Source organism: Carcharodon carcharias, assembly GCF_017639515.1.
Source record: "Carcharodon carcharias isolate sCarCar2 chromosome 37 unlocalized genomic scaffold, sCarCar2.pri SUPER_37_unloc_2, whole genome shotgun sequence".
In the NCBI taxonomy this organism is placed as follows: Eukaryota; Metazoa; Chordata; class Chondrichthyes; order Lamniformes; family Lamnidae; genus Carcharodon; species Carcharodon carcharias.
Genome location: NW_024470767.1, coordinates 461,942 through 474,660, shown reverse-complemented (window position 1 = coordinate 474,660; position 12,719 = coordinate 461,942). Strand labels below are relative to the sequence as shown.

At 54.6% G+C, this 12,719-nt stretch overlaps 1 protein-coding gene across 2 annotated transcripts in view; it reads left to right on the top strand.

The window, feature by feature from the left end:
* Nucleotides 1-12,719, top strand: part of sf3b2 (splicing factor 3b, subunit 2) — a 110,471-nt gene that overhangs the window by 80,957 nt on the left and 16,795 nt on the right. For both annotated transcript variants that reach the window (XM_041182042.1, XM_041182040.1), the window contains 6 exons: nt 4-198; nt 556-705; nt 2,035-2,115; nt 4,970-5,197; nt 6,485-6,634; nt 10,424-10,513. In XM_041182042.1, coding sequence (XP_041037976.1) covers nt 4-198; nt 556-705; nt 2,035-2,115; nt 4,970-5,197; nt 6,485-6,634; nt 10,424-10,513 — 894 coding nt within the window. The remainder of the gene's footprint in view (nt 1-3; nt 199-555; nt 706-2,034; nt 2,116-4,969; nt 5,198-6,484; nt 6,635-10,423; nt 10,514-12,719) is intronic.

Genomic DNA, 12,719 nt, shown 5'->3' with positions numbered 1-12,719 from the left:
CAGAAAAATCGTAAACGCCGAAACAGAAAAAAGAAGAAGAAGTCCAATCGGAGCGAGGAGAACGGAGTTCAGGAGAAAGCGGAGAAGTTGGGGGTGACAGACACCGAGTCGGAGGTGGAGGTCGAGTACGTGACAGCAGAGCCCGAAATCTTTGACACAAATTTCATCTACTTCAAGAGGATTTTCGAGTCTTTCAGGGTAAGGGCCGGCTCTGTGTGTCTGAGCGCCATGTTCTCCAGGGTTCACTGAGTGAAAGCACAGCGCGTGGACAGACAGACGCTCACACAACAGCAGGAAGGGTGCAGGCTGTATCTCTGGCCTGTCCTGAGGTAACTGATACCAGCCCGACGCTGCTGTTTACCTGGACACCTGATCATGATGATGCTGGAAAATGTGTGCAACTGTCACTCATAACATGAAAGATAGACACTTAAATGTAGGGAGCTTTACTCAGTATCTCTCCCCATGCTGTCCCTGCACTGAGGGGGACAGGGTCAACAGGAGTTAGTGTGTCTTATGGTGACTGATGGTTGTGCATGTGACATTTTTTTCCAGCTGACAGACGATGTGAAGAAAGACAAAGACAAGGAGCCTGACAAGACGGACAAACTGGAATCGACGGTGCTGCTGAAGAAAAAGGGCTTTGAGGCAGAACAAAAGGGGAGCAGTGACGAAGATGAGGACCTGGACAGTGACGAGGATGTGGTGAGTTTGGCTTGGCTGTCCCTCAGAATTCACTTGATAAATCGTTCATCAGCTGGTGGCTGGTCCACCCTGTGGAGTGATGATAGAGCTCCACGCTGTGGGAGGGTCAGTACTGAGGGAGTGCCGCACTGTCGGAAGGTCAGTGCTGAGGGAGCGCCGCACTGTCGGAGGGTCAGTACTGAGGGAGCGCCGCATTGTCGGAGGGTCAGTACTGAGGGAGCGCTGCACTGTCGGAGGGTCAGTGCTGAGGGAGCGCCGCACTGTCGGAGGATCAGTACTGAGGGAGCGCCGAACTGTCGGAGGGTCAGTGCCAAGGAGGTGCTGCACTGTTGGAGGGTCAGTGCTGAGGGAGCGCCGAACTGTCGGAGGGTCAGTACTGAGGGAGTGCCGAACTGTCGGAGGGTCAGTGCTGAGGGAGCGCCGCACTGTCGGAGGGTCAGTGCTGAGGGAGCGCCGCACTGTCGGAGGGTCAGTACTGGGGGAGCGCCGCACTGTCGGAGGGTCAGTGCTGAGGGACCGCCGAACTGTCGGAGGGTCAGTGCCAAGGAGGTGCTGCACTGTTGGAGGGTCATTGCTGAGGGAGCGCCGAACTGTCGGAGGGTCAGTGCCGAGGGAGTGCTGCACTGCCGGAGGGTCAGTGCCGAGGGAGTGCTGCACTGTCGGAGGGTCAGTGCCGAGGGAGTGCTGCACTGTCGGAGGGTCAGTGCTGAGGGAGCGCCGCACTGTCGGAGGGTCAGTGCTGAGGGAGTGCCGCACTGTCGGAGGGTCGGTACTGAGGGAGCGCCGCACTGTCGGAGGGTCAGTACTGAGGGAGCGCCGCACTGTCGGAGGGTCAGTACTGAGGGAGCGCTGCACTGTCGGAGGGTCAGTACTGAGGGAGCGCCGCACTGTCGGAGGGTCAGTACTGAGGGAGCGCCGCACTGTCGGAGGGTCAGTACTGAGGGAGCGCCGCACTGTCGGAGGGTCAGTACTGAGGGAGTGCCGCACTGTCGGAGGTGTTGTCTTTCAGTAAGATGTTAAACTGAATCCATTTGCTTCCTTGTGTGAGCATGTGTATTCCCTCCTGATTGAGCCCGTCACCGAGTGGAACGGACCCAGGCTTTCTCTCAAGCCTGAGTGAGTTAACAGGTCTCAGTTGGTGTAGACCTGAGTCCCACCAGGTCTTGGTGCAGTCTGTGTGGGGAATGGTGCTGAAGCTCCGCGTTTGGGATTGCACGTGAATCTCTCACCCAGTGTCTGCATGTTCACATTGTGAGCAGGCTGAATCAGGCTGGAGGACTGAGATATGTTATTGAAGCCGTTTGTAACGATGTTCTTCTGTCACATTAGGAAAAACGGGATGATCTCCCGAAGTTATCAAAGAAGAAATTACGGAGACTGAATCGTCTGAGTGTTGCTGAACTGAAGCAGGTGAACTGTATACTCTTTATCCAGACTGTCTCAGTGTGTAGAGAGAGAGAGTGTGAAACGTAGAGACACTCAGCCCTGAGATATTACTGAATACTCTGTCCCAGACTGTCTCGGTGTGTAGAGAGAGAGATTGTGAAACGTAGAGACACTCAGCCCTGGGATATTACTGAATACTCTGTCCCAGACTGTCTCGGTGTGTAGAGAGAGAGAGTGAAACGTAGAGACACTCAGCCCTGGGATATTACTGAATACTCTGTCCCAGACTGTCTCGGTGTGTAGAGAGAGAGAGTGTGAAACATAGAGACACTCAGCCCTAGGATATTACTGAATACTCTGTCCCAGATTGTCTCGGTGTGTAAAGAGAGAGAGTGTGAAACATAGAGACACTCAGCCCTGGGATATTACTGAATACTCTGTCCCAGACTGTCTCGGTGTGTAGAGAGAGAGAGTGTGAAATGTGGAGACACTCAGTCCTGGGATATTACTGGAGACTCTGTGAGACAGTGTGTATGTAGAGACTGTGAGGGTAGAGACAGTGAGCCTTGGGAGTTACTACAGACTGAGAGTTGTGGGTAGGGTGTGTATGAAGGACCCTGGGCATTGCTGGAGGCTCTGTGAGACTGTGTTGGTTGTGTTTGTTTGAGAGGGAGACATACAGGGCCCTTGGATATCACTGGAGGCTCTGAGGTGGCCTTTGGCGCCCAGCAGTGGGTTTGGTGTCTGCAGTGTTGCAGACAGCACGAGGGTCTGCTCCTTGATTAGCCCCTCCCCGATACACAGGCTGGCTGACCCCTCCAGCCTCTGTGACACTGGCACACTGTGAACAGCCACCAGCTTATGTGATCTCTCTCACTGCCTCCTGCTGTGGCAGCAAGAGCTTGATACAGAGTCGAGCAGGAAGAGGAAATAGGAATGGTTAAAACTGCAGCTGGAAGCAAGAAGACACAGAGGGATGCAGATGGAAACCAGTGTGGGTTTCTGAGAGATCATTCTATTCCACTTTGGATCCAAGATATTTGAATGGGTCGGAACTGGCAGCTGTGACTCTTTCCAGTCAGACCAGATAAACTAAATTGACATAATCGGGAACAAATTAAAAGTCAGCCCCTTAAAGGGAAATTGCACAAACACAAGAAAAAGGAAATTGCACAAACACAAGACAAAATTCAACGGAAACTTACCAACATTCAATCAAAATGCGATCAAAAGGGGTTCATAAAGCAGCCCAGTCCCCACGGTGCCCACCGAGTGCGGAAGGTCTCGACAGTGCCAGCAGACACCGCAACTCCCTTTTGCAGGGACCCCCGGCCACAAACGTAGCCGCGGAAGAGGGGTACACCGTCAGGTGGGACGATCCCCTCAATCGCCCGCTGCCTGGACTTGTTATTGGCCAACTTGGTTGGTTCACGAGGAGGTCCTCCTCCCTCCCACTCCCCCCTCCGCACCGGGTGTCCATAGATCAGGAGAGTGGGACTGAAGTGCAAACAAAACTGAAGCAAAAGGTTCTTCAAGTAACTAAAAGCAGAAGAACAGGGATTTGGGTGTCGCATGTATAGACGTTACTAGAAGTGAGTGGACAGATACAAAAAGTAATCACAAGCCAAATGGACTGCTGCCCTTTATCTCAGTGGCTGGAATACAACGGGCTGGACGTTAGGTTACAGTTTATATGAAGCTCTGCTCAGACCCCCATCCAGAGCCACTGATCAGTCCTGGGCCCTGCCCCGCTCAAGGAGGAGATATTGCCCCTGGAGGGGGGGCTCAGCGCAGATTCACCAGCATGGTCCCGGGGCTGAAAGGGTTAAATTACGAGGGTGGGTCACGCAGACTAGAGCTTGTATTCCCTCGACTGTAGAAAGATAAAGGGGGGGATCTAATGGAGGGTGATCTAATTGAGATGATTAAAGGATTCAATAGTGTCATTAGAGAGAAACTATTGCCTCTTGTCGTGGGAGGGGGTGGGGGCAGAACCTGAAAATTCGAACCAGGCTGTTCAGGGGTGATGTCAGGAAGCACTTCCTCACACAAAGAGGAGTGGAAATCCGGAAATCCGGAACTCTCTCCCATAAAAAGCTGCCAAGATTGGAGGTCAATTAAAAATGTCAAAACTGGGCTGGATAGATTTTTGTTGGGTGAGGGGATTAAGGGTTACAGAACCAAGGTGGGTAGATGGAGTTAAGATACAGATCAGCTATGATCTAATTGAATGGTGGAACAGGCTCGAGGGGCTGAATGGCCTCCTCCTGTTCCTGTGTAACAGGCTTGAAGGGCTGAATGGCCTCCTCCTGTTCCTGTGTAACAGGCTCCAGGAGGCAGAATAGCCTCCTCCTGTTCCTGTGTAACAGGCTCAAGGGGCTGAATGGCTTCCTCCTGTTCCTGTGTAACAGGCTCGAGGGGCTGAATGGCCTCCTCCTGTTCCTGTGTAACAGGCTCGAGGGGCTGAATGGCCTCCTCCTGTTCCTGTGCAACAGGCTCGAGGGGCTGAATGGACTCCTCCTGTTCCTGTGCAACAGGCTCGAGGGGCTGAATGGCCTCCTCCTGTTCCTGTGTAACAGGCTCAGGGGCTGAATGGCCTCCTCCTGTTCCTGTGCAACAGGCTCGAGGGGCTGAATGGCCTCCTCCTGTTCCTGTGTAACAGGCTCGAAGGGCTGAATGGCCTCCTCCTGTACCTAACACTGAATACACAACAGTCTCAGGTGGGACCCACCATTGTAACTGGAGGGGTCAGTGTCTTTACCCCTCTCTCTTCTGGCTGCTGATTGACAGGCGGGTGCGTCTCAGACTGGGTGGGGAATCGGGGTAAATGTTCTCCTCTTGCTTGCGCTGACCCTTAACCTGACCTTTGACCCCGCAGCTGGTGGCCCGTCCAGATGTGGTGGAGATGCACGACGTCACAGCGCACGACCCGAAGCTGTTGGTTCACCTGAAGGCCACCCGCAACTCGGTACCTGTGCCCCGACACTGGTGCTTCAAGCGCAAGTACCTCCAGGGCAAGCGGGGCATTGAGAAGCCGCCCTTCGAGCTGCCCGAGTTTATCCGACGCACCGGAATCCAGGAGATGCGGGAAGCTCTGCAGGAGAAGGTAAACGCGAGCGAGAGCCAATTGCAAAGGGGCGGGCTGGGGTAATGAGGGGTGGGGGTAGCTGCGGTGGGGCGTGTTTGTGAATCCTGGAGAGAATTGTGCATGAATTGTACAAGGTCTAGCCTCTTAGATTCCTTATAGAAACGACAGCAGCGGAAGGCTGAGGTTACTGGTGATGCATCTCATGCCTGAGTAGTCCCGGTGTTTATGGGGAGCACGCCAGAGCGAGCAGCAGTGAGATTACTATATCAGCAGGACGACTGGCTGGGGGTGGGGGCTTGTTGAGTAGAGTTGCACTCTCTGTGGGAAGGTGTGGGGCGCTCTGAGAGAGAGAGAGGACAGCAGTGTCACCTCCTGATTTGATAGAAGGCCTTGGTTTCTGATGAGTGTTGAGGTGAGTTACTCTCTGAAACCTCCAGGTTTGCTGAACTTGCAGTCCCAGTGTCTCAGCCACCAGAGGTCCCTGCTGTCCTCTGTCAATCCTTCCCGACTCTGGGACTACATCACCAACTGATCAGCTTAAAGTCGGCTTATGGTGCTCAAACCATGGCTCGACGACCACCCCCCCCCAAGTCAGCGACACAGCCGTACAGACCAGGGTATTCTTGCTTTGCAGAGCCCACTCTCCAGCTCCCACAACCCCCACTTGAAATACAAACCGAATCCCAGAATGTACTGCCGCTCCTATCAGTCTCACACATGCACAGTTATGTGTGTTTGTGTTACAGTTCACTCAGGGAGCCCGAGTTGCTGTGCTAATGTGCACTTTTTCCATGCACGTGGTAGTCTGGAGCTGCGGAGAGTGATGTTCGAGACTCTAATTTCTGTCCATCCCACTCTTTCCACCTGCCATTGGCGTGTTAGAAGGATTTGCAGGTTAATTCTCACCCTGACTGGCTGTGTGATGATTGCCATTTCATTGACCATCGAGTCCTGGAGCAGGACTCGAACCCAGGTCTTCTGGCTCAGAGGCAGGAGTGCTAATGCACTGCGCCACAAAACCTTCCTCAGGCCAAAATGACCTACACTGAGTGGCTGAGTGAGCAGCTGCCCCACCCTCTGAATCAGAAGGGTAGTGGGCCCCAGCGCCAGACTCCAGTCGGACACAGGGACAGCCCAGGCCTGGGCTGATCCCCAGTGTCTGCAAGCTGGGTAGGCAGGCAGTAAAAGCAGGGAGCGGCTGGTTAATGGGGTTAGCAGCTGCATGAATGAGCCCCAGCAGTCTGGGGGAGAAACACTGCATTCTAAATGTGTGCGTGTGTGTGTGTGTGTGTCATCCATCCACAGGAAGAGCAGAAAACCATGAAGACCAAAATGAGGGAGAAAGTTCGCCCGAAAATGGGTAAAATTGATATTGACTATCAGAAGCTGCACGATGCGTTCTTCAAGTGGCAAACCAAGCCCAAACTGACCATTCACGGAGACCTGTACTATGAGGTAAAGCTGCTTTCTGTTACAAGTGCTGCAGTCCCATTGCCTCTACAGGGGCATTCATTTTGGATGTTTGGGTGGGGGTGAACCTGGGATGTAACTGGCGCCTCAGGATTCCAGCGCTGAGGGAGCGCCGCACTGTCGGAGGGTCAGCGCTGAGGGAGTGCCGCACTGTCGGAGGGTCAGTACTGAGGGAGCACCGCACTGTCGGAGGGTCAGTACCGAGGGAGTGCCGCACTGTCGGAGGGTCAGTGCCGAGGGAGCGCCGCACTGTCAGAGGATCAGTGCTGAGGGAGCGCCGCACTGTCAGAGGGTCAGTGCTGAGGGAGCGCCGCACTGTCGGACGGTCAGCGCTGAGAGAGCACCGCACTGTCGGAGGGTCAGCGCTGAGGGAGCGCCGCACTGTGGGAGGGTCAGTGCTTAGGGAGCGCCGCACTGTCAAAGGGTCAGTGCTGAGGGAGCGCCACACTGTCGGAGGGTCAGTGCTGAGGGAGCGCCGCACTGTCCGAGGGTCAGTGCTGAGGGAGCGCTGCACTGTCGGAGGGTCAGTGCTGAGGGAGTGCCGCACTGTCGGAGGGTCAGTGCTGAGGGAGCGCCGCACTGTCGGAGGGTCAGTGCTGAGGGAGTGCCGCACTGTCAGAGGGTCAGTGCTGAGGGAGCGCCGCACTGTCAGAGGGTAAGTGCTGAGGGAGCGCATTGATCCTCGCCCCTCCCCCAAGTCTCTGGTCCTGGGGCTAACATTTATCCCTGAGCCAACATCACTGAAAACAGATGATCCAGGTCATGATCAGATTGCTGTTTGTGGAATTTTGTTGTGTATAAATTGGCAGCTGCTTTACAGCAGATATGTCAGTTATTTGTCCTGCTTCCTGTTCTCAATCTCAGTTGATAAGGAAGTATTTCCTCTGAAGTGACACACTGTACATGATCAGCACATTGCCTTGTTCACAGCCTGTTATCTAATCTTGGCAAGTGCAGGTAACTGTTGTAAAAGTGATACAAGGTAGATACCTGATGAATGTATATCTCTCTAATTGCATTATGACCTTCTAATTGCTCCTTACTAATCAGTTTATTGCAGGGCCCTTGCTACTAACAGAGCACCACTTGTGGCTGTTAGGGACACACACCGCTTACTCCCCGGGCATTCCACCATCATTTTTGCGTTTGGGTTGAAAACGATATTAAAGTCCTGAACGTTGTCGAGAGAGTAAATAAGGAGCAACAGTTTCCACTGGCACGAGGGTCAGAGGGACACAGAGTGAAGGGAATTGGCAAAAGAGCCAGTGACTTGTGATCTGGAAGGCACTGCCTGAAAGGGCGGTGGAAGCAGATTCAAGAGGAACTTTCAAAAGGGGGGATTGGAGAAAAGGAGAAATTTGCAGGACTCGGCGGGGGGGGAAAGAGGGAGGGTGGTGTTGGTGGTAATGGGACCAAATGAATAGATCTTTCAATGAGCCAGCACAGGAATGATGGGCTGAGTGGCCACAGCCTGATTTCTAAGTAATTGGCAGGTGTTTGCAGAAAGCAGTTGGAACCAGGTGTTCGCAGCCGTCCTGGGTTATAGAAACTTGCAGGCTGTCCCGGAAGAGTTCAGCCTGAAACCTCCAGCTGTGTTACGCACCTCATGTCCGAACTCACACCTCGTCCCATCCTCCCAGCACCTCCTGCACCTATCGACCTACACTGGCTCCTGGTCTGCCAATCCCTCGATTTTAAAATTCCTATCCTGCTTCAAATCATTCCTCACCCCTATCTATATAACCTCCTACAACCCTCCCTATCTCTGCAACCTCCTCCAGCCCCTACAATCCTTCCTATCTCTGTAACCTACTCCAGCCCCTACAACCCTCCCTATCTCTGTAACCTCCTCCAGCCCCTACACCCCTCCCTATCTCTGTAACCTCCTCCAGCCCCTACAACCCTCCCTATCTCTGTAACCTCCTCCAGCCCCTACACCCCTCCCTATCTCTGCAACCTCCTCCAGCCCCTGCAACCCTCCCTATCTCTGTAACCTCCTCCAGCCCCTACAACCCTCCTTTTCTCTGTAACCTCCTCCAGCCCCTACAACCCTCCCTATCTCTGTAACCTCCTCCAGCCCCTACAACCCTCCCTATCTCTGTAACCTCCACCAGCACCTACAACCCTCCCTATCTCTGTAACCTCCTCCAGCCCCTACAACCCTCCCTATCTCTGTAACCTCCTCCAGCCCCTACACCCCTCCCTATCTCTGTAACCTCCTCCAGCCCAGACACCCCTCCCTATCTCTGTAACCTCCTCCAGCCCCTACAACCCTCCCTATCTCTGTAACCTCCTCCAGCCCCTACACCCTTCCCTATCTCTGTAACCTCCTCCAGCCCCTACAACCCTCCCTATCTCTGTTATCCCTCTCCATCCTCTTTCTCCATCCTCTCTTTCGATCCCCACTCTCTATCCACTCTTTCTCTCCATCCTCCTCTCTCTCCTCCCCTCCCACTCCCTCCTCTCTCTCTCCCTCCCACCCACCCTCCCCTCACTCCCCTCCCTCCCAACCTGGATGTGGCAGGACGGCAGAGCTTAGATCTGATCTGTTGGCTGTGGAATCATTTAGCCCTGTCTATCACTTACTGCTTATACTGTTTGACACACAAGTAGTCCTGTGTTATAGCTTCACCAGGTTGACGCCTCATTTTTAGGTATGCCTGGTGCTGCTCCTGACATGCCCTCCTGCACTCTTCATTGAACCAGGGTTGATCCCCTGTCTTGATGGTAATGGTAGAGTGGGGGATATGCTGGGCCATGAGGTTACAGATTGTGTTCGAGTACAATTCTGCTGCTGCTGATGGCCCACAGCACCTCATGGATGCCCAGCCTTGAGTTGCTGGATCTGTTTGAAATCTATCCCATTTAGCACGGTGGTAGTGCCACACAACACGATGGAGGGTATCCTCAATGTGAAGGCGAGACTTTGTCTGCACAATGACAGTGGTGGTGATCACTCCTACCGATACTGTTGCATCTGTGACAGGTAGGTTGGTGAGGTTTTTGCCTCATTGTTCCAGCAGCTATGTCCTTTAGGACTCAGCCAGCTCGGTCAGTAGTGGTGCTACCGAACCACTCTTGATGATGGACATTGACGTCCCCCACCCAGAGTACATACCTCCAAGTGGTGTCCGTCAGCTGAGGGAGGGCGTTAAGGTGATAATCAGCAGGAGGTTTCTTTGTCCGTGTTTGACCTGATGCCGTGAGACTTCATGAGGACTCCCAGGGTAACTCCTTCCTGACTGTACCCCACTGTGCCTCTGCTGGGCCTGTCCTACCGGCGGGACAGGACATACCCAGGGATGATTCCGTGAGGATGACTGTTGCTCTGTCTGGTTTCGTTTCTTTTTTTGTAGCGGTTTGATAAAAAACTGAGTGGCCTGTTTAGGAGTCAACCGCATTGCTGTGGGTTCATTAGTGAAGCAGATGGGTTTTTACAACAATTGACAATGGCTCCATGATAAGTGTTAGACTTCTCATTCCAGATTTTTATTCAGTTGAATCCCACCGTCTGCTGTGGTGGGATTCGGACCCGGGTCCCCAGAGCATTCCCCTGGGTCTCTGGATTACTAGTCCGGTGACAATACCACTACTCCATTGGCTCCCCCCGAGCCTGATAACTCTTTAAGTGGCTCAGTCAAGCACCTTGGGGGTATTTTCCTGTACTGATGATGCCATTTATAAAAGTGTTGCTCTGAGTGTAGGCTGGTGTGTTTTGGAGTGGATTGATTCCCTGACTCATGGAGAATGTGCTTTCTTGGTTGGATTTGACAGGGGAAAGAGTTTGAGACTCGGCTAAAGGAGAAGAAGCCTGGAGATTTGTCGGACGAGCTGAGACTGGCCCTCGGAATGCCTGTGGGAGCTGTAAGTGTTTTCTTCCCACTTTCACGCTAAATCACAGTATCTTTACAGTGCAGGAGGAGGCCATTCAACCCATTGAGTCTGTACTGGCTCTCAGGGAGCATTCCACCTAGTCCCACTCCCCTGCCTTATCCCTGTAACCTTGCACATTCTCTCTTTCAGATAGAAATCCAGTTCCCCTTGGAATACCTCGAATCTGCCTCAGGAAGGTCAAAGCAATAGTTTCTTAGCACATGGGAATGAGAATGTTCGTCTCGCAAATAGCGTATCAGAACTGCAGCACTGTAATACAGTGACAGACCTGCCCTCACCAGTACTGTACCCCAGTGTTATACAGTGACAGACCTGTCCCCACCCGTACTGTACCCCAGTGTTATACAGTGACAGACCCATCCCCACCAGTACTGTACCCCAGTGTTATACAGTGACAGACCTGTCCCCACCAGTACTGTACCCCAGTGTTATAGTGACAGACCTGTCCCCACCAGTACTGTACTCCAGTGTTATACAGCGACAGACCAGTCTCCACCAGTACTGTACCCCAGTGTTATACAGTGACAGACCCGTCCCCACCAGTACTGTACCCCAGTGTTATACAGTGACAGACCCGTCCCCACCTGTACTGTACCCCAGTGTTATACAGCGACAGACCAGTCTCCACCAGTACTGTACCCCAGTGTTATACAGTGACAGACCAGTCCCCACCAGTATTGTACGCCAGTGTTATACAGTGACAGACCCGTCCCCACCAGTACTGTACCCCAGTGTTATACAGTGACAGACCTGTCCCCACCAGTACTGTACGCCAGTGTTATACAGTGACAGACCCGTCCCCACCAGTACTGTATGCCAGTGTTATACAGTGACAGACCAGTCCCCACCAGTATTGTACGCCAGTGTTATACAGTGACAGACCCGTCCCCACCAGTACTGTACGCCAGTGTTATACAGTGACAGACCCGTCCCCACCAGTACTGTATGCCAGTGTTATACAGTGACAGACCAGTCCCCACCAGTATTGTACGCCAGTGTTATACAGTGACAGACCCGTCCCCACCAGTACTGTACGCCAGTGTTATACAGTGACAGACCTGTCCCCACCAGTACTGCATCCAGATGATGTCAGCTCAAGATGCTTCTTCCAAGACAGTACCAAGTTCTTGGAAGGACAATGAAATGCTGTAGTTTGGTTTGAGGATGTGAACGTTGAGGATCGGGGGGGAGGGGGGGGTGGGGGTGTAATTGCAGCTCCTCCTGAAGTGACAAACTGGCCAGTGTGTAATGACCTTGTGTATCTAGAACTCTGTGGCTTTTCATGGTGAGAATGGACAAAGGGTGAGCATTGCAGCCCTTCCCTCCCCTGCCAATGTTACACTGAGAGATTAAAGTAGCAGAGCTTGTGATTGGCACAACCCAAATTCTTGGCTGACGTGGCAATATGCGGATTTCCAGCTGGTTAACCTGTCGGTAAACTCCCTCACCCACCCCCTCACCTCCCTCCCCCCCCATCCCACCCACCCCCTCACCTCCCCCACCCACCCCCTCACCTCCCCCACCCACCCCCTCACCTCCCCCACCCACCCCCTCACCTCCCTCCCCCCCACCCCACCCACCCCCTCACCTCCCCCCCACCCCACCCACCCCCTCACCTCCCTCCCCCCCCACCCCACCCACCCCCTCACCTCCCTCCCCCCCCCACCCCACCCACCCCCTCACCTCCCTCCCCCCCCACCCCACCCACCCCCTCACCTCCCCCCCCAACCCGCCCCCTCACCTCCCCCCCCCAACCCGCCCCCTCACCTCCCCCCCAACCCCACCCGCCCCCTCACCTCCCCCCCCCAACCCGCCCCCTCACCTCCCCCCCAACCCCACCCGCCCCCTCACCTCCCCCCCCCAACCCGCCCCCTCACCTCCCCCCCAACCCCACCCGCCCCCTCACCTCCCCCACCCCCCCCACCCGCCCCCTCACCTCCCCCACCCCCCCCCACCCACCCCCTCACCTCCCCCACCCACCCCCTCACCTCCCCCCCACCCCACCCACCCCCTCACCTCCCCCCCAACCCCACCCGCCCCCTCACCTCCCCCCCCCAACCCGCCCCCTCACCTCCCCCCCAACCCCACCCGCCCCCTCACCTCCCCCACCCCCCCCACCCGCCCCCTCACCTCCCCCACCCCCCCCCACCCACCCCCTCACCTCCCCCCCACCCCA